Here is a 22468-nt window from a genome sequence, read left to right as displayed (position 1 = left end):
CTTGTATGAATATCAAGAGCTCAGATGGAAACCCTGTTCTAAGCAAAGAAGGGAAAGCAGAAAGGTGGAAGGAGTATATACAGAGTCTATACAAGGGCGATGTACTTGAGGACAATATTATGGAAATGGAAGAGGATGTAGATGAAGATGAAATGGGAGATACGATATTGCGTGAAGAGTTTGACAGAGCACTGAAAGATCTGAGTCGAAACAAGGCCCCCGGAGTAGACAACATTACATTGGAACTACTGACGGCCTTGGGAGAGCCAGTCCTGACAAAACTCTACCATCTGGTGAGCAAGATGTATGAAACAGGTGAAATACCCTCAGACTTCAAGAAGAATATAATAATTCCAATCCCAAAGAAAGCAGGTGGTGACAGATGTGAAAATTACCGAATAATCAGTTTAATAAGCCACAGCTGCAAAATACTAACACGAATTCTTTACAGACGAATGAAAAAACTAGTGGAAGTCGACCTCGGGGAAGATCAGTTTGGATTCCGAAGAAACACTGGAACACGTGAAGCAATACTGACCTTACGACTTATCTTAGAAGAAAGATTAAGGAAAGGCAAACCTACGTTTCTAGCATTTGTAGACTTAGAGAAAGCTTTTGACAATGTTGACTGGAATACTCTCTTTCAAATTCTAAAGGTTGCAGGGGGAAAATACAGGGAGCGAAAGGCTATTTACAGTTTGTACAGAAACCAGATGGCAGTTATAAGAGTCGAGGGGCATGAAAGGGAAGCAGCGGTTGGGAAGGGAGTAAGACAGGGTAGTAGCCTCTCCCCGATGTTATTCAATCTGTATATTGAGCAAGCAGTAAAGGAAACAAAAGAAAAATTCGGAGTAGGTATTAAAATCCATGGAGAAGAAATAAAAACTTTGAGGTTCGCCGATGACATTATAATTCTGTCAGAGACAGCAAAGTACTTGGAAGAGTAGTTGAACGGAATGGATGGTGCCTTGAAGGGAGGATATAAGATGAACATCAACAAAAGCAAAACGAGGATAATGGAATGTAGTCGAATTAAGTCGGGTGATGTTGACGGTATTAGATTAGGAAATGAGACACTTAAAGTAGTAAAGGAGTTTTGAAGTTTGGGGAGCAAAATAACTGATGATGGTCGAAGTAGAGAGGATATAAAATGTAGACTGGCAATGGCAAGGAAAGCGTTTCTGAAGAAGAGAAATTTGTTGACATCGAGTATAGATTTAAGTGTCAGGAAGTCATTTCTGAAAGTATTTGTATGGAGTGTAGCCATGTATGGAAGTGAAACATGGACGGTAAATAGTTTGGACAAGAAGAGAATAGAAGCTTTCGAAATGTGGTGCTACAGAATAATGCTGAAGATTAGATGGGTAGATCACATAACTAATGAGGAAGTATTGAATAGGATTGGGTAGAAGAGAAGTTTGTGGCACAACTTGACCAGGAGAAGGGATCGGTTGGTAGGACATGTTCTGAGGCATCAAGGGATCACCAATTTAGTATTGGAGGGCAGTGTGGAGGGTAAAAATCGTAGGGGGAGACCAAGAGATGAATACACTAAGCAGATTCAGATGGATGTAGGTTGCAGTAGGTACTGGGAGATGAAGCAGCTTGCACAGGATAGAGTAGCATGGAGAGCTGCATAAAACCAGTCTCAGGACCGAAGACCACAACAACATCAACACCGTTTCCTTTTTTAAAAAGGTGGATGATAATTAAACTGGTAAATCATTCACTGAAGCACCAAAGAAACTTGTATAGGCATGTATATTATCGGTTACTGCTGCTGCAATGAAAGGTCATCGAGATTTAAATGATTTTGAACGTGTTGTTATAGTGGGCGCACGAGAGATGGGACACAGAATCTCCGAGGTAGTGGTGAAGTGGATTTTCCCGTACGACGATTTTACGAATGCACCGTGAATATCAGGAATCCGGTAAAACACCAAATCTCCGACATCACTGCGGCCGGAAGTAGATCCTACAAGAACAGGACCAACGAAGACTGAAGAGTATCGTTCAACGTGATAAAAGCGCAACCGTTCCGCAAATTGCTGCAGATTTCAATGCTGTGCCATAAATAAATGTCAGCGTGCGAACCATTCGCCGAAACAGTTTCAATATCGGGTTTTGGAGCCGAAGGTCCACTCGTGTAGCCTTGATCGTTGCACGACAAAAATGTTTACGCCTCGACTGGGCCCATCAATATCGAGATTGGACTCTTGATGACTGGAAACATGTTGCCTTGTCGGTCGAGTTTAGTTTCAAATTGTATCGAGCGGATGGACATGTGCGGCTATGGAGACAACCTCATGAATCCATGGACCCTGCATGCCAGCAGGGGACTCTTCAGGATGGTAGACGCTCTGTAATCGTGTGGAGAGTGTGCAGTTGGATTCATTGGGAACCCTGATACGCCTGGATACGACCCTGACAAGTGACACAGACGTAAGCATCCTCTCTGATCGTCCGCATCCATTCATGTCCAATGTGCATTCCAACGGACTTGGCAAATTTCTGTAGGACAACATTGCACCCCACACATCCAGAATTGCTACAGAGTGGCTCCAGTAACACTGTTCTGAGTTGAAACACCTTCGCTGGCTACCAAACTTTCCAGACATGAACCTTATTGAGCATACCATGGATGCCCAGCAACATGCTGTGCAAAAGAGATCTCCACCGCTTCGTGCTCTTACGGTTTAATGGACAGCCCTACAGGATTTATTGTGTCAGTTCCCTCTAACACTACTTAAAACATTAGTCGAGTCCATTCTACGTCGTGATGCAGCACTCGTGTGTGCTCCTGGGGGCCTTACATGATATTAAGAGGTGTAGCAGTTTGTTTTTCTCTCCGGTGTAATTAAGTTTGCTACATGTTCATTGTTCCAGTATACGTTAAACTGGTGGAACGATCTAGATTTTAGAAAGGTAACACCATTTCTGTGATATTATCATTTTTGTTGTAGGTTGTACGACAGAATTCTCACAACGGAAGAACTATCCGCGCCTGAGTGGCCGAGCGGTTCAAGGGTGCTACAGTCTGGAACCGCGCGACTGCTACGGTCGCAGGTTCGAATCGTGCCTCGGGCATGGATGAGTGTGATGTCCTTAGGTTAGTTATGTTTAAGTAGTTCTAAGTTCTAGGGGACCGATGACCTCAGAAGTTAAGTCCCATAGTGCTCAGGACCATTTGAACTATCCGCTGTTGGTTGTAGCCGTTTGCCTAGGGTGACATACGTCACACACACACACGCACAGACACACGCACACACACGCACAGAGACATAGGTGGGAGGATTTCACATGTAAGCACATAAATCGTCCGACACGGTCGGCAATCAAAAATGTGGTTAACAAATTGAAACATGTAGGTAGTGCTGATTAAGAGGAACGTTCTGGGAGTCCATAAATTAGAAAAGGGTGGGACGCAAAGTGGATGCTGTTGCACGGAGCCCCTCTGCCATCCACCAGGAGGCTGAGTCGTTATGTGGGTAGCTCACAGCCCAACAGTTTGGAAAACTTTCCGATGTACATCCAAGAAACGTGCGTGCTACTTCCAGATTCTGCACAATCTGCATCTGAGGACTGTGCAACTCGACATGCTATGCTTTCTATTACGGGTTCTGTATAGTGAGATTCTCGTTGTACGTGTACTGTTCAGTGATAATGCAACACTCCACACCTGTGGGCGTGTGGAATAAAAGTATCTGCAGAATCCAGTCAAAAGAACAACACTCACGTACTGCAACGGTGTCAAGGAGGCATCCCCAGATGTGAATGTGGAGTTGGTGATGAATTCATCGCCTTTCATAGACTCCGTATCATCACTGAGAAAATGCTCGTCGATGAGATATATGTCGTATGTTCGAAATATTTTTGGGTCGACTGCTGGTTCGAGAAGGAATTAATAACTCAGCTTTTCTCCAGTAATGTTCGACGCCATCCCATTTTACCTTAGTTGTCCGAAATTATCTGAATGTACATGTTGTTCTCAAAGGCTTTGAGCACCTTGCTCTCCAGTCATGATTCCCTAACATTTATTTTCTTAAGGATTTGCTGCTTGAAGCAATTAATCTACTAGACGTATTCAGAAGATACCGTAATTTATTAAATGAAAAAAAAATGGTTCAAATGGCTCTGAGCACTATGGGACTTAACTTCTGTGGTCATCAGTCCCCGAGAACTTACAACTACTTAAACCTAACTAACCTAAGGACATCACACACATCCACGTCCGAGGCAGGATTCGAACCTGCGACCGTAGCACTCGCGCGGTTCCTGACTGAGCGCCTTAACCGCGAGACCACCGCTGCCTGCTATTAAATGAAATAGTTACGCCTTACATAGAGCTCATCCTGCACCATGAGATACGCAATGGTCTCTTTGGGATCGTATACACTAGTCTCGACGTTTCCTATACTTTTGAATAGCATCCCCGAAGTTTGCTTTCGTGAAAGTGCAGTATCTTCAGCGAGTCCGTTCGAATGTCCACCACAGAATCAAATCTTCGTCCTTTTCAAAAAGTTTTCATCTTGGAGAAAGAGGAAAGCGTCACATAGAACTAATGTAAGTGGCGAACAAGTTGAAAAAAAAAAAAGTTCAAATGTGTGTGAAATCTTATGGGACTTAACTGCTAAGGTCATCAGTCCATAAGCTTACACACTACTGAACTTAAATTATCTTAAGGACAAACACACACACCCATGCCCGAGGGAGGCCTAGAACTTCCGCCGCGACCAGCCGCACAGTCCATGACTGCAGCGCCCCAGACCGCTCGGCTGATCACGCGCGTCAAATGGTTATAAGTAGTGCAGGCCAAATGAGGTCGCTCATTGTCACAGTGGAGTACCCAGACGTTTGTATGCCACGTCTGTGGACGTTCCCTCTTCACATCTTAGAGCATCGTAATAGAACTCTTAAATGACTGCCTTAGCAGGACGATCTTTGTATGAAGAATTTCAGCAATTAAAAAAAAGATAGAGTAACCTGATCAACCTAGACTTGTACGGAAGACTTGTCGAGCTGTTTCTGGTGACGTGAAGAAGAAATCATCAACTGCGACAATTGCTGCTTAGGCTGAAGGTGATAGCCACAAGCCAAATTTTCATCCCTAACCACAGTCTTTGAAAGGAAGATCGTCTTGGAACTGTTGTTTAACTTTCCTGCAGACTTCTACGCCATGTTCCTTCTGACCGTCTTGAAACAATTGTGACAGCTTCGTGTTCAATTATTCTGACTGAATACGTTCACATATACCACAACCTATTACCAAGGGATTGATGAGGTCTTGGATCATTTGTACACGATCTTACTGAGTCCTGTCCCACAGTTTCTGAGATCTTCCACATCGAAGCCAACCGGGTTGGTCGTCATCATTAACATCATGTTTCCCAATTTTGGAAACACTTATAACAGTCGTAAGCCTATTTGACCTATATTAATGACACCAAAAGCTTGCTTCATCATTTTTAGTGTTTATGGAGCTGAGTTTTCTACCTTCAAGCAAAACTTCTAGGTAAGCAATCTCGGTCCAAAAACTGCAGGTAACACGACAGTGGAAATATACTCACCAACAACTAATCAAAGCTCTCAGCTCGCACACAGATTAAAGAGAAAAGCGTTTTATCAAGGTATCCTAGGACATATATCGATTTTCACGTCACTTTTTCTCTCACGAAATAGGATTTTGGATACTATAACGTGTATAGGGTTGACTTGCTGCTCTTCGTGAATGTGAAGTATCGTAAATCTACTTGGTAGAGTTGAGAACCTTTGTATCTGCTGTCCAAAAATTTTCGTCTATATTTTGAATAATAATTGAAATTAGTTTGCGATCTGTCGCGAGTTACTTTCCTCCCCAGCCCACTTTTTCAGTTTTACGAATTTTCTTATTGAAGTCCGCATGTGCTCGGTTAGTGGCTGTGTGAGTACAACTTCATGCAAGTGATCTGGTTTAAGCAGAATTAACAGTCATACAAACTGCGTGCAGAAATCAGTATATTTCCTTGTACTACATGTAATTTCTCAACCAACAAAATCAAGTAGGAGATGCACTGAACACCAAGACCCGTGGTGCAGTCATGAATATATCTAAACTTTGTACTAAAGTGATTCATTCTCCTTATTGATTGGTATTAGGCATAAGAAATATTGTCACATATCCATTGCACTCATATTATCTATTCTAAGAGAGGTGCATTTATACTTATAAGTTGCATTACTTAAACAAGTATTGAAATTCCGTTGTGTGACAAAAGTTTGCCATCTTATAATTCATTAAAAGTAGCACATCGTGTTGTTCGTACGTGGGTAAAAATGTTCTGAACAGTGGGGTATTTTCAGGGCATTAGACCGCAGTCATAACTTACGTGCACTCTTAGGTGGACTGTAAACGACAAAGAGACTTCATCTAGCAGTATTTCAGTGCACTCGTAACCATTTCCGTGCACAGTTCAAATTTCGAGGCTGCAGTAAACATTTCCATTGTTGGGCCCCTGGCATGTTGCAGGGCAATCAGTATTACATGTTTCCTTCACGACATGTAATAGGATTCAACCAACTGCCTGCCGATTCACTGGCTTTTCTGACCGAGTACCTAAGTACGTTACGGTACCCCTTACAATGAAATGCCGCAACATTAACAGAACCGGGAGCTTGTCACGAGTAGGGCTCTAAAAGCCGCTGACGAAGAGCTACAAACTACAGAATAACAAACAGCAGATGCTACTTACCGTTAGGATCCTGAGAATGAGCGTGGTGTTCTGGAAGTCGTACTCCAGGCTGAAGTGTATCTGGCCGACGTTCTCCGACGGCTCCGAGTTGTCAATGTACATGTCCACCAGCGAGATAGACCGGTTCTGCAGGAAGGCCATCTGCGGGACCAAGAGACGAGTATTAGCCGGCTGCAAGAGGCCAACAGGCAGGACTCGCCCCTGGGTTATGGCCGCAGGCAACGACCGCGAGGGAGATAACCCCAGATTGTCGGAATGGGCGTTTGATAGCACACCCCGTCTCGATTACGCCGTCAAGCTACCACCAGCCCTCGGTCCTACAGTGTTTCATGACGCCTTACGACCCGTACCACCCTCCAACCACGATCACTGAGTTATATGGCAGAGCCATCCCGTGAAATATCTTGTTACCCCTGTTAAAGTAAGACATATTCAGGTTAACTCACGCCCTTAAAATTTCTACTTACCTGCGATACTTATTCTTTAGTGTACAACTTGGTCTAGATGCAGAAAGGATGTATCTGCACAGCTCTCCTGCAAATCGATTGTAAAAGTTACTTTAAGCTTTCTGATCTGTTAAACTGCCCGAAACTGACGCCACCGTTTAGTATATTTTCAGTATGTAGGTGACCAAACCCAAGGGCATGAATAACTCTGCCATACTGAGGACAATGACAAACTGCAACGATTTACATCCGTACATATTAGGAAGAAATAAATGACAATTATAAAGCACTGCTAAAATGTATACATTGTTAATGTTAAATTACTGGCTCACAAAAAGATTAAAATTTTGAAAGAATTTTACTCTATACATGCTTCTAATCTACGCTAGGCTACTGTTGACAAGTACTCTTAATTTACAGGCGAAACACAGCCTCATACTGTTTGTGAAAATTGCAACACCAAGAAGATATGTCCTGAATCACTCCAATATTGGAGAATTGGTGTAAACAGTGACTACCATCTCAGTTGGACGGCGTGAAAGTAGATGAAACACCACCCTCGTTTGTGGGACCGGACATGGACGCACTACGCCTCTCAGTAGGTGCAGGGCCATCGAAGTAAGTGTTAACGAGTAAGAAAGTACCGGTATAGCTTGTCGACGTCAAAGCGCTCAATATTAACATGCGAATGAATCCTAACCGGGCAGGATGTCTGGTCTCCTGCAAATAGGTTTGTTGTAATGTGACATTTCGGTTCGTACTGGGCACACTACTTCGACACTAACGCATCTACATCTACTTCTACATCTACATGATTACTCTGCAATTCACGTTTAAGTGCTTGGCAGAGGGTTCATCGAACCACAATCATACTATCTTCAGCCCGCATCTCGTGGTCGTGCGGTAGCGTTCTCGCTTCCCACGCCCGGGTTCCCGGGTTCGATTCCCGGCGGGGTCAGGGATTTTCTCTGCCTCGTGATGGCTGGGTGTTGTGTGCTGTCCTTAGGTTAGTTAGGTTTCAGTAGTTCTAAGTTCTAGGGGACTTATGACCACAGCAGTTGAGTCCCATAGTGCTCAGAGCCATTTGAACCATACTATCTTCCTACCATTCCACTCCCGAACAGCGCGAGGGAAAAACGAACACCTAAACCTTTCTGTTCGAGCTCTGATTTCTCTTATTTTATTTTGATGGTCATTCCTACCTATGTAGGTTGGGCTCAACATAATATTTTCGCATTCGGAAGAGAAAGTTGGTGACTGAAATTTCGTAAATAGATCTCGCCGCGACGAAAAACGTCTTTGCTTTAAAGACTTCCATCCCAACTCGCGTATCATATCAGGCACACTCTCTCCCCTATTACGTGATAATACAAAACGAGCTGCCCTTTTTTGCACCCTTTCGATGTCCTCCGTCAATCCCACCTGGTAAGGATCCCACACCGCGCAGCAATATTATAACAGAGGACGATCGAGTGTAGTGTAAGTGCATGTGTGTGCATGTGTGTAAGTGCATGTTTGGAATCAGTGGGTGGAAGATGGTCGCACACAGTGACGAGTGCGTAAAAGACACAGAAGTTTGAAATTTGGTTTTATTTATATATTTATTTATTTATTTATTCGTATGGCTAGGGCCCCCCGTCGGGTACACCGTTCGCCGGGTGCCGGTCTTTCAATTTGACGCCACTTCGGCGACCTGCAGTCAATGAGGATGATAGGATGATGTTGAGGACAGCACAACACGCAGTCCCTTGACGGATAAAATTTCCGGACCCAGCCGGGAATCGAACCCGGGCACAGAGGATTGACAATCCGTCACGCTGACCATTCAGCTATCGGGGACGGACGAAATTTGGTTGAAACGAGCCCACAAATACCTGTGAAATGTAAAAGCGTGACACCCTTTGAGATTACCCTCGAGCTAGGAAACTCTTCGAACAGCAAGATGTCGACACATACGAAATAAAGGTCAGAGATCAGCTCATGTGGGTTATAAAGTGGGTTAATTAAGTCACATTGGCCCCTAATTTCACCACACATCTGCCCTATGACACGGTGCACGCAATAGGAACGTTGTCAGACCCACTCTTACACACATTTCACCGCTTCTTTTGACACGTCTGCGAAGGAGGTTAGAACCACGACTCCCAGCAATGAAATCACGTAGTTCTCTTATGTTTGGCTGAGGAAAATATTTCAGACATGCTGCAACCCAGTATCGACAAAAATGCCTCAGGGTATTGCATTAAGAGGGTCACTGAAGCTACTTCTTTCCTTCACGTGTAGGTTAAAGGGCAGTTAGCAATGCAGTGATAAATTAGTGGCGCTCTCCACAACCTTTCACACTGCTGACACCCCCCGGGAAATTCAAGTCTCTTAGGACATCACGAGCCTGCGGCCACATTCAAAGTGATTGCGCTGGTTGCTGTGGCCGAGCGGTTCTAGGCGCTTCAGTCCGGAACCGCGCTGCTGCTACGGTCGCAGGTTTCAATCCTGCCTCGGGCATGGATGTATGTGATGTCCTTAGGTTAGTTAGGTTTAAGTAGTTCTAAGTCTAGGGGACTGATGACCTCAAATGTTAAGTCCCTTAGTGCTCAGAGCCATTTGAAAGTGATTGCACCCGTGTGGAGTGCTATGCGACTGTTTTTTGTGTCCTGGTATGCAGGGTGCAACTGCTGGGAGCGGTTCAAAACCATTCGACGAAATTTGTGTCATTGGAAACAGTAAAGGGTATTTATGATTTTTCATCTTTCCTATTTGTCGCGCTCTTGTGGCATGATTTGGGGGTTGGGGGTTGAGTGCGATAAGAAAAGAATGCCAGCGAAGGGTTTCTCTAAGACTTCCCAGACTCAGGAATAACCCATGTAGCTGTATTGAGCACAATCAAAATGTGTTTGTTCAGAGACAGCGAGTCACTGACTAGGCTCCGTGACAAGTCAACCATTTGGAAGCGCTAATCGGAGTGGAGCTGTGTTGCTGAGTTACAGGCTGCTGATAACATGCGGTAACTAATGGATGTCAAAGGGGATGTCAGTCGCGCCGGCACCCACTGATCCTGCGACTGGCTGTCTCCGTACAGATATATTTCCAAAGTGCTCAATGAAGCAATACCATGCTAATGCTAATGGTGTCACAAACCATCATACTCTGGGTTTGACTGCTATGCCACCCAACAACGCAGTCTGCACAAATGCGTTCACCACAGTGGCATCTAACACCAACCTCTGCCATAACTGAAGTGCACGTTCACGGAGGACACTACATTTTGCCATTCAACATGCCAGTGACGGCTTTCAGATGCTCACTGCAGTCTGGACAGCACCAATGGGTGCCGAACTCGGGGATCTAAGAGGGACACTTCCCAGTTTACTTCACACCCCTGTCAATGTCGCCACCCTCTGAGATCTAGTTACAGTAAGGCACGAACATGAGGGATGTAAAAACCTTTACTACTTCCGATTACATTCAAATTTCGTCGAAAGATTGTGAACTATCCATAGGCGACGCGCTTTTGCACCATTGAGGAGGAGGACGGTTGTAGGCTCATTTGACCCAAATGTCAGACTTCTAAGTTGTAAAGAGTGACCATTACAGGATTTCGAAACAGTGATCCTTTAAGTGTGTTGCGCAATGTATACAGATATCTCTTCATCACGGGAGTTTTGGAGCCCGAAGCACTGCCGCTCCTGAAGGCATCCCTTAATCGGCTTTTCAGCAAGACAACGCCCAGCCACGAGTTTCGAATAATGTGCGAAGAGAGTTGGATACCATTGCTTCCCTGGCCTGCAAACTCTCCTGACATGTTGCCAGAGGAACATGTCTCGGATATGGTAGTCGGCAACTTATTCCTTTGATTCTCCTGCACCCAATGTGAATGCTAAGCGGATGGGCCTACAAAACGGGTGACATTGTTTTCCCAAGAAGCAAATCCAGGCCCTTTTGGAGTCCATGCCACGACGTCTAAATTCTCTTATTGCATCACTTCGCGATTTTACACCGTGCTGAATTATCACGGTGAAAGTGCCAGTGTAGTTCTGTAACTCTAACCGTTTGCGTGCTGTCATGTCCCTGATATGTGGAATAAATTTCATTACAGTCACATGTTTCGTTCTTCGTAATGCAATTTTCACAAACAATAGTGCGTATTAGTATCGTATTGTACATGCAGTTCTTGGAACAAATAGATAACTGAGATTTAGCGACAGGCGCCCGTATCTATCCTCTAATAACTTAAGTCAGGATTGAATGGCGTATGTCCCACATTTGCGCGTTACCGTGTCGTCAGTTAGAAGTGTATGATTAAACAAATGTTTTGTAAGATTAGAGCAGTACCGTTCATTCAACCAGAAGTGCAGCAGATATACGCGTCCGCTGTTCTAAAGCTCACAGTCTATCCCCGTCACGATAATGCATGGTAAGAATGGCTGTGTCTCCGCCGTAAGCAGCTCTCAGCCCAAAATCCGGTCTGAACGCAAGAGTATTTTACTACGCATGGTCCTGAGTGTAATGGTATACCATTAATTTTTCCAGCTCTATCAGGTGACGTAGCCTACCATATACAGGGTGTTACAAAAAGGTACGGCCAAACTTTCAGGAAATATTCCTCACACGCAAATAAAGAAAAGATGTTATGTGGACATGTGTCCGAAAACGCTTAATTTCCATATTAGAGCTCATTTTAGTTTCGTTCTTCCACCTACGCTCAATGGAGCACGTTATCATGATTTCATACGGGATACTCTACCTGTGCTGCTAGAACATGTGCCTTTACAAGTACGACACTACATGTGGTTCATGCACGATGGAGCTCCTGCACATTTCAGTCGAAGTGTTCGTACGCTTCTCAACAACAGATTCGGTGACCGACGGATTGGTAGAGGCGGACCAATTCCATGGCCTCCACGCTCTCCTGACCTCAACCCTCTTGACTTTCATTTGTGGGGGCATTTGAAAGCTCTTGTCTACGCTACCCCGGTACCAAATGTAGGGACTCTTCGTGCTCGTATTGTGGACCGCTGTGATACAGTACGCAACTCTCCAGGGCTGCATCAGGGCATCAGGGATTCCATGCGACGGAGGGTGGATGCATGTATCCTCGCTAACGGAGGACATTTTGAACATTTCCTGTAACAAAGTGTTTGAAGTCACGCTGGTACGTACTGTTGCTGTGTGTTTCCATTCCATGATTAATGTGATTTGAGGAGAAGTAATAAAATGAGCTCTAACATGGAAAGTAAGCGTTTCCGGACACATGTCCACATAACACATTTTCTTTCTTTGTGTGTGAGGAATGTTTCCTGAAAGTTTGGCCCCACCTTTTTGTAACAACCTGTATAGAGGGTGCACAATCTAGAACGGCATCTGACGAAGATCACAAGTTGGCATATTCCACATTAGTACAGCATTGCCAGCTGTGATGAAAGAATCAGCGTCAGCAAAGAAACTAAGGATCTTATAAGCATCGAACCCTCGAGCTGTCGATTTGTAGTCCAGCAGTCAGCCACTTGGCAAACAAGCCACGACGTAGCCGAGTGCAAGCCAAGGAAAAAGAAAACTATTTTATATCCTTTGTAATTGTCTCTTTTAATTTGTGAACAACTTCGCCGAACGTAGCCAGGCAGTTGTTGCGAATATGACTTTTTTTCAGTTGGTAATCACGCAATAACGCGGAGCAGATGGTGAGGTGTCCTCGCAACGGCAGAGAGAAATAGTGCCAGACGGAGGGTTTCTTTCACAAACTTCTCACGGAGAGGCATGTCTCTCTATTCACAGCAACTACGAATTTATTTTCGAATAAAGGCTCCGAGTTTGCGTCAATATTTCTGTGGCTCTTGTCCCTGGAAATTAACTTACGCCCTTTTACACTCCGGAGATGGGGTAAACAGGAAATGAATTCCTCGCGCTATCTATGCCGGGCGGACTGTTTTGTTGAAGGAGCGCTCAACTTCGCTTATTCGGGACACAGCTCAGTGGAAAATTGAGTAACATTTTACGAGAGACGGCGGTCATTTCAGTACAGCAGCACGAAAAAGAGAGCAATGGTCCTACCCACACTCGTTAATAATCTTGGTTGTTTCATTCGTGCATACACAAAAGATGGAAATTAACTATCAACAAAAACATGTAGTTCTCTTTTGTGAGGTTAGCTGTGTGACGTTGTGTTCCAAACACATGGCCTACACTTAGCCTACCTGCAATCAAGTAACTAGTTACTGTTCTTTCAAGGCCAACCTCCAACCATCTACATGCTTTGCAGCACACTTATGTAAGACGTGTAATTCATAATTCGCGGATAACGGCATGCTTTGAATGAAATGTTTGCGATCACCTATACTTGGAGTCTGTACAGAAATGGAATGGTCATTTCAGTTAGAATCCACGGCCTGTTTGTGTCACATGATTGTCAGGGATGTAGACGCAGCCTACGGTCGTGTGTAGTGCTCGTATTGAGTGCCTCCTTCGAGATTCGCATGGGCTTGTTTGCTTGTAGTCGCTGAAGCTGTGCGACTACCATACACTACCGCATAAATTAAACGAAACATCTTGTGGTCTTGATTCAGTAGCTAATTACAAAGGTGGCACCCAGGCAAAGGTGAACAAACAACTCGTTTGAAGAGTGTAGACATGTTTTATTCTGAAACGCCTATAGGTTCTTTAAAACTGAAATACGGATTGTTGAAGGGCTTTAAATTAAAGAAATACACTACCCACCGACCCAACTTTGTGTTAATTAAAATTTGCTACGTTTCTGATGCAACTGCTTAAACCATCTTATACAATGTTCCACATATTTGCTCTAGCAGTTTTTTTTTTTAATTTCATTTACTACAGCGTACGCCTCAGCATATGAAAACGCTTCATTACAGAGTTAGAATATTTAATTGTTTTGTCTCTAAACAATTACACACAAGAAATAATTCATGGGTCGATAGTGCAAGTGTTCATTTAAACGGGCTAGTGTTAGGTTAATATTAGCAAAGTATAAGCTGTACACATCACACATAAAGACATTCATTTGTGGTTTGTTGTGATCAAAGCAGAAGTGTAGTTACTAGGGATGTCAATACATACAAAAATTTTGCTAATTTTCAATAACTTCAACAACAAAGCGGGGTTATCTTTCTTGGATTTCTTTTACCCAGTAGTGAATGTGCCCTGTTAAACTAACAAGCAGCGAAAACACCAAAATGAGAACTACTTTATTTAGCCTCAGTTTTACTCAGTACTTCTATGAAGTTGCAAATATTCTCGTTAACATACAGTATAATGAACTCTACGGCAGACATGAATAAAGAAACTCCTCGCTGAATACACTACTGCTTATAACTGCAAATTAATTCACCGTAGAGTAACTGCTAAAAATTGATACGCTAACATATTGTAATTCTGTGTACCGTGTTTATATTGCCACCTACTTGGATATGTACAAACACGTATCATTTCCTTTCATGCAGTGCCATGCTAGAAGTACAAGCAGTAAAATTCAGGAAAAGTGAACATTGAAATACATTCACTAAGTCATGCATCAAAGAAGATGAAAAAAGAAGATGGTGTACCAAAAAAGAACGTACCCGTATGTTCGAAGAAACAGTTGCGTCGGAAGAAAACAGAAAAGAGAAAAAACAGACATTGTTGAAAGGAAAAATTGAGCTCATTTTGATACAAGCACAGACATATGCTAGTCTCTCTCTATAGTAACATCCATGTATCATACGCATGTCACACACTTCACATCAACATCCACATTCACCTTGCAGGAAACAAATTTAGTTCTTTGCAGACAGGTATTGGCGCACATATTGCTGTTCAAGAAGGGTATCGTGCGGATAAGGAATGTGGTTAACATACATGCTCTGTACAAAGGAACTGAAAGGAGTGCAAGGTATACATCTAAAAAAAAAGGACATATATTTCTTCAAGACTGACACAACAACATCAATTCAAACTTTGATTATTGAAGCAATAATGATCACAACCATGCGGGATTAGTCCGTGACAGGGGCCCGTGAAAAACGCGTACCAAGCAGTCCCACATTCGGGCCGAAGGCTCCCATATCAGATGGAGCTGTTTAAGATTTAGAACAAGCTTTAAAATCGCGTTAAATTAGACCACTTCTATGTCGTGTCACCTGAAGTACAACACAAAAAAAAACAACTTAACACAAAACTTCTTAAATTCGGTAACATTGCTATCCGTCTAAGACATTCGCACACTGAATCACACATGCATTACAAAAACAGCGAATAGTGATATAAACAGAAATCAGAAATACATTAATTACACATTTGTGTCATAAGTGCAAATAAAACAATTGATTAAATTAATGTTTTATAGAGGAAACATAAGTTACTGTAATCCATCACTATGCTAGACAGAACTATTTATTTCACGTCAACCCGGCTTTTGTTGTATGTTCGGTCTGTTATTACTTATTACAAGAAATGTTTACAGGATAGAGCAGAATTTGCAAATGCATATTTCAGGTAAAAAATCTTTTTTTCCAAAACCAGGAACACTGTACATATCTACCTACAAACATGTAATATCTGTAACACATATTTTGATCTAATAAATACCCGCATCAGTTATAGAAAACTTCTTTGCTCTGTCACATGACCGGTTTTAGCCATAATACCGAAGCGGTTTACAGATTGCACTAGAAAAGAGCGTCAATATAAAAGTTAAAACCAGCCGTGGAGTAGACTAAAGAAGTTTTTAAAAAGCAGAGTGGTTGTTTCAGTAGAACAATACACAGTTGTGGAGCAGCGACAGCTCCCAAAAATGGAGAAACTAATAAGTTTACTTGGTTGTTAGGACGTGCTACTTTAAGGTTGTTTCAAATGATATCGAATGTTATTGCTAGGAATCTGACTAGAGAACTCTCAACATCAAGACAACAAAAACTCACATTAATATAGCCAAAGTACAGATTATGGAACATCACAAGAAAATAGTCTGTGAATTTTTTCTACCTAATAGAAAGTTAAAAATGCTTTTACACGTGTAAACCTGAAACAAAGATATTTTTTTACGGTGTTCTCTTCTTGCGAAACAACATTTATTGTTCCATTCTGAGAATTCTAAGTTGCTAGTGCCCAATCGTGCGCTTCCCCAGGTGGCAGACAGGGGAAAGCCTCCCAGATATGGGTGGCACCGGGGAAGTCAAATACACGGGCGGATCGAAACTAGGGATAAGGGTGGCGTCTGTACTCCAAAGGGGCAGCCAGTCAAGGGCGTCTGTACCCGAGGTTAGGGGCGGCCACAAAATAATATTGCCAATGCGTTCTGAAGCAAGCGTGGCGATTATGCTTCAAATCTTTAAGACTTATTATTGTAATGAGCACCGCTAATGTAAAAGATTCCGGGATAGTACCCCAACTATCGGATCTCCGGGAGGGGACTGCTTTAGCGACACACATACAGAAAACCATTAAAGAGGAAAACACCAGATCTATGTACATCATGTAACTGCCAGTCGCTTGTGGGTTATTACAAACTAAGCGGAACTTATGGAGAATTGAAGAAAATAAAATGGACTGTACTCAATCTGAATGAAGTACGTCGTAAACGGGAACAGTGTGTGACTCTGAAGTCAGTATCACTTCGGAGAAGAAGATGGTAGAACAAAGGGTGTGGGTTTCCTAATAAATAAAGATGCAAAAGACAAAGTATCAATAACAGAAGGAACATGAAGTAGAGTAGCAAGGCTTGTTATTAAAATATCAAGGAGATACAAACTACAAATAGTTCAAGTACTTGCTCCTACAGCACGCTATTCGGATGATGAAACTGAACCATTTTACGAAGAAGTAAAAAACGCACATAACAAAGGACAAGACTGTCACTTGAAACTGGTAATTGGGGACTTAAATTCCAATGCTGGTATCAAAAAACAGGGTGATGTCTCAGTAGGCTGCCATGGAATCGATGAGAGGAAGGAAAGGGGGGAAAGGCTAGTTCAATTGTGGAAGAAAATAAATTATTCAATATGAACACCTTTTTTAAGAAACATCATAACAGGAAATGGACATGGAGGAGCCCAAATCATGAAACCCACAATGAAATAGATTTTATCATCTCAAATAACACCAAAATAATCAAAGATGCTTCAGTTTTAAATCAACTTAATACAGATACCGGTTATAGACTGGTAAGAGCGAAAAAAAATCATTAATACTCAACAAGAACGAAGAAAACTAAAATCAGAGAAAAAAGGAATTATAGATATGGATAAATTAAACGAAAGGAAAATCTAGCTGAAACGATAATGGAAACTGGCAAAAAATACGTAGACTGACAACAATTACTAAACAACGAGGAAAGGTAAGGGCGAAAACCAAAGCTTTACTTGTAAAAAGACGGGAGATGAAAATCAAAACTTCTTGTGACAAGATAGAAAATTCAGAACTGTGTAAGTGTATAAAGAACAAGAATATGAAAGCCGACATACAAAAATACAATGAAAACACCATAAAATTAGCATTAGATAATAGAAGGAGCTGCAAGAAAGCTTAACAAAAGCTTGTGATTCTTAAAAATGAAATCATAGCAATTGACGGTGATAACGGGCGCATAATGGAAAAGGAAGAAATTCTAAAGCATATAAAGAATTTCTGTAGTAAATTATATGAAAGATCACATGAACCACTAGGAAAACCTTACACAAATGATGATGAAGTCCCCAAAATCCTCTCCAAAGAAATAAGAAAAGCTATAAACGAGAAGCAGAATGGCAAAGCAGGGGGTCATGATGGTGTGACAATTGACATACTTAAGCTTCCAGCGGAGGAAACAGAAAAACATCTGGCTAAAGTCTTTACTTTGTGTATACAGAATGGCAGCGTGCCAACCTGCTGGAACGAAGCAAACACAATCTTACTACGTAAGAAGGGAAGTATCCACGATCTGCAGAGCTACCGCCCCATCAGCGTACTTTCTGTTATATATAACGTGTTTACTAATGTCCTGATAAATCGCATTAAAATGGTAGTGGAGACTGGACAGCCCATAGAACAAGCTGGATCCCAAAGTGGTTTCAGTACAATTGACCATATAAACACACTGCGTGAGGTAATCAGTAAAGCCAATGATTATGAAATGCCACTATGCGGCAATTAATTGACACAAAAGGGGATTTGAAATCTGAAATTTTTCGTCGAATTAAAGTGGGTTGGTAGGCTTACGGAAGGAATGCAACAGTTTTCAAATATAACATACCATTCTACTTAAAGAAGACAGTTTTTGATCAGTGTGTCCTACCGGTTTTAACGTAGAGGTGTGAAACTTGAACTTAAAATGAATTTTTTGAAAGGACACTTAGAACTGCTCAGAGAGCTATGGAAAGGTCTATGTTAGGTCTCACTAAGAAAGAACGGCAGATAAGTGAAGACATACGAGCAATCAAAGGAGTAAAAGATATTATAGAACGAGTTAAAACTCTTAAAGGGCAGTGGCAGGACATATTGCCAGAACGAAGGGTGGAAGGTGGAAAAAACCGGTTTTAGGGTGGAGTTCCAGAGAAAAGCGAAGACCACCTGATCGCTGGAAAAAGAAACTCAGAAAAGTTAAGGGCTTCAACTGGCAGAAGACACCAGCGGACAGAGTTGCATTGAAACACCTCTTAAAAATGTATTTAATAACTTAAAGAGGCTACATGTTGTATAGATTGAATTAGCTGAACCATAAATAAATAAATAACAATTCTAATAACATCTTTCTTAAATCCGTTTTCGTAAATGATGGACAAAGTTGACCAAATTATTTCACTAATTGGATATAGCTTTTCAGGTGGCGCAACTAAATACCTAAACGTACGTTCCCATCACTAGCTTCCCTGTATAAAATGGAACGACCTACAATATATCTAGTTTTCACAGTGTATTAGTGCACTACCAAAACAATCAATTCGTATGGCGGGTACTTGGAATCCGACTGACACAATATTTCTGCGACCAACCGTGTCGCCACTACTAGATGCGCTGGTAAAGAGGATGATGATGGTGGTGGTGGTGGTGACACGTATGCTCGCCGAAATATTGTGTCCGTCGGACATCGAATATCGAAAGTGTTTTATTGCACTGCATTGTTAACAGGTACATGAGATGACATCGAAAACACAGTGCTTAAAGAACTTGCAATATACTCTTCAGGTGCACTATACCTTCACATAATGACATCAACCAGATACCTAGTGCAATGGAGTTTGTAATTAGATACATGTAAGTATATACAGTGCAAGTATTTCTATTAGTGACCGAGGACGGTGTATTGATTAACAATACAGTACCTACGAATACTTCATTTGAAAACTAATAATTATATTTTTAACAAGTCATATGTAGCACCTGCCAGGTTAGCCGAAAGCACTAATGCACTGCTTCCTGGACTCAGGTAGGTGCCCCGGCCCCATATCGAATCCGCCCAGCGGATTAACGATGATGTAGGTGTGCCGGCCAGCCTGGATGTGGTTTTTAGGTGGTTTTCCAAATCCCACTAGGTGAAGATCGGGCTGGTCCCCACGTCCCGCCTGTTACACGACTCGGAGACTTTTGAAGACGTTCGCACTATTTCATGGCTTCCACTAGACGCAGACAGCTTGGTAACTCTTTCCGGTTTTAATGTACATGTGTGAAACTTGGACATAAAATGAATTTTTGAAAAGGAAACTTAGAACCGCTCAGAGAGCAGGGGTGGTGACAGGAAGGGCACCTGGCCACCCTCTGCAACTAATATCGCCACATCCATAGTAGCTAGGCCGATCCCGCGTCGAAGTCGGACGAAGGTCCAACGCAAATGAATGACAAGTCATATGTAGTACCTTTAAGCACAGTGACCAAGAGAAAGTCATTAAAGCAAATTTTCCCCAGGGCAGCAGGTCAGGTGTTGAAGAGTGGAAGTGTGGACGCAAAACGCTTAGCCTGCAGAGATTGGCGTTCTGTACTTGTGGTGCAGTTACGACCGTGCAGAAAACATCACATAGTAAATTATGTGATGTGTCTACAGGACGACTGTTACATACAGAGAAAAAGTAAACAACATGCTGAAGTGTGCACATATTAAAGTAGCACACTTAAAAATATCTGCAGTTACACCCATTACATTCTGTACGTATGTGCGATCCACATATCCCACTAATCAATCTATTAGTTTCAACCAAACGTGGTAAATACATGACTTGTTGTTTAGAAAGAAGCATTGTGTAACAACGACCTACCTCCAATTGTGTTCGGGTTGGGGATGGAAATGAGATGATGTTGTTGTTGTTGTTGTTGTGGTCTTCAGTCCTGAGACTGATTTGATGCAGCTCTCCATGCTACTCTATCCTGTGCAAGCTTTTTCATCTCCCAGTACCTACTGCAACCTACATCCTTCTGAATCTGCTTAGTGTATTCATCTCTTGGTCTCCCTCTACGATTTTTACCCTCCACGCTGCCCTCCAATACTAAATTGATGATACCTTGATGCCTCAGAACATGTCCTACCAACCGATCCCTTCTTCTGATCAAGTTGTGCCACAAACTTCTCTTCTCCCCAATCCTATTCAATACTTCCTCATTAGTTATGTGATCTACCCATCTAATTTTCAGCATTCTTCTGTAGCACCACATTTCGAAAGCTTCTATTCTCTTCTTGTCCAAAGTATTTATCGTCCATGTTTCACTTCCATACATGGCTACACTCCATACAAATACTTTCAGAAATGACTTCCTGACACTTAAACCTATACTCGATGTTAACAAATTTCTCTTCTTCAGAAACGCTTTCCTTGCCATTGCCAGTCTACATTTTATATCCTCTCTACTTCGACCATGTAGGAGATGGAAAAAGGAAAAGGGAGGACGAGATGTATAAAGAAAGGGCGCAGGAGGAGATGGTCAGAGAGAGTGGGGAAGGACAATACAAATACAGATACGGTGGGAGAGGAGGCTGACAGAGAGAGGAAGGAGGAGGTGGACAATGAGTGGGAGGTAGAGGAGGCAGCTGCAAGATGGACAAGGTACAGGTAGGTAGGTGGAAAAGGGGACAGGGGGTGCGGAAGCTAGTGGAAGAGTGGAGCAGGAACTGGAAGGGAGAAACTAACGTAGGACAGAAGTGTAGATTTTTCCTGATTACTTTGATGAAACCATCTCAACAAAATTCAGTACGTACATGACTCATTTGTTTGTAATAAAGTAAGGGATGCCTAATTCTCCTACGGATGATGTGGATCGTGATGAGAAGGGCTGATATTTAAGAATGGCCTAATACTCTCCAACGATATATCCTTCGTCTGTTTAGTTGAGGTGTAATACTTTAAGAGTATGAGGTGAAATTTGTGTCTTAGTTATGGTGTTCAGTGTGCCAACCAGGTCGGTAGAACAAGCACACAGCGAACCAATACTTTTGTCAACATGTTTCTGGACTAAAGATCATGGCGCACTGATAAATGCCTCTGATAAATTTAACACCCTCTCTGGAGTCAGACGGTGGAAAACAGCAGATATTCAGATATATGTAGAATATATGAGACAAACGCATACAGCTTCACTCCCATTTGAGTATGTCGCATATCTCTCTCTCTCTCTCTCTTTCTCTCTCTCTCTCTCTCTCTCTCTCTCTCTCACACACACACACACACACACACACACACACACACACACACACACACACAACACACAATGGTTTCTCGGTTCAGTTCCTCATGCATGAACGTGTGCTACCTTGTCGGAGGTAACTGCAGAGCACTTTCACACTCATATTAATATAAATCTTTATGCTAGTGTTTGCTTCTAACAGTGTGTACTTTACGTCAGTCCCTCAGGAAGACATCTGGAAACGTTAGATCTGGAGAATGTGTCGATCATAATTTTTTAGAGACGATTCCATCACCATAAAATTCTCAAAAGGAAAGAACAGCTTCATTAGATTTGTGACAGGTTGCAACCAACAGTGTCGTTTATCTGCCTCAAGACGCGAAATAAACTGTGGAATGATTTCTTTATTTCTTGGTGCAAACTCTATTCATTGTACTACCTTTTTTTTTTTTTTTTTTTTTTTAAAAAAAGGGCACATTATTCAACGATGTCGGTCTGCCTACATGTTCTGAGCACCAGCCTGTAGTGCAACTACGCATTTTTCACATACTCATCTTTTCATACTCCACAGATACTTATGAATATCTCTTTGTATCTACTCTGCCCACAGATTTTTAATGCGAAATCTTAGATCAAAGTAACGAATTTTGGTGGGTAAATAACTTTATGGGGTTGACTAGACACGTCTCACGTCCACGTGACACTTTATGCATAAGCTGCATA

The 22468-nt window shown here is 42.3% G+C and overlaps 1 protein-coding gene across 1 annotated transcript in view; it reads right to left on the bottom strand.

The window, feature by feature from the left end:
- The window catches only part of LOC126418795 (synaptotagmin-7), a 332326-nt gene that overhangs the window by 197089 nt on the left and 112769 nt on the right, over positions 1 to 22468 (bottom strand). The window contains exon 2 of the mRNA XM_050085726.1: positions 6729 to 6869. Within this exon, the coding sequence (XP_049941683.1) occupies positions 6729 to 6869 (141 nt within the window). The remainder of the gene's footprint in view (positions 1 to 6728; positions 6870 to 22468) is intronic.

The sequence above is a fragment of the Schistocerca serialis genome, chromosome 9, assembly GCF_023864345.2.
Source record: "Schistocerca serialis cubense isolate TAMUIC-IGC-003099 chromosome 9, iqSchSeri2.2, whole genome shotgun sequence".
In the NCBI taxonomy this organism is placed as follows: domain Eukaryota; kingdom Metazoa; phylum Arthropoda; class Insecta; order Orthoptera; family Acrididae; genus Schistocerca; species Schistocerca serialis.
Note: the sequence above shows the minus strand (reverse complement) of the source record. Positions and strands in the feature narration are given on the sequence as shown.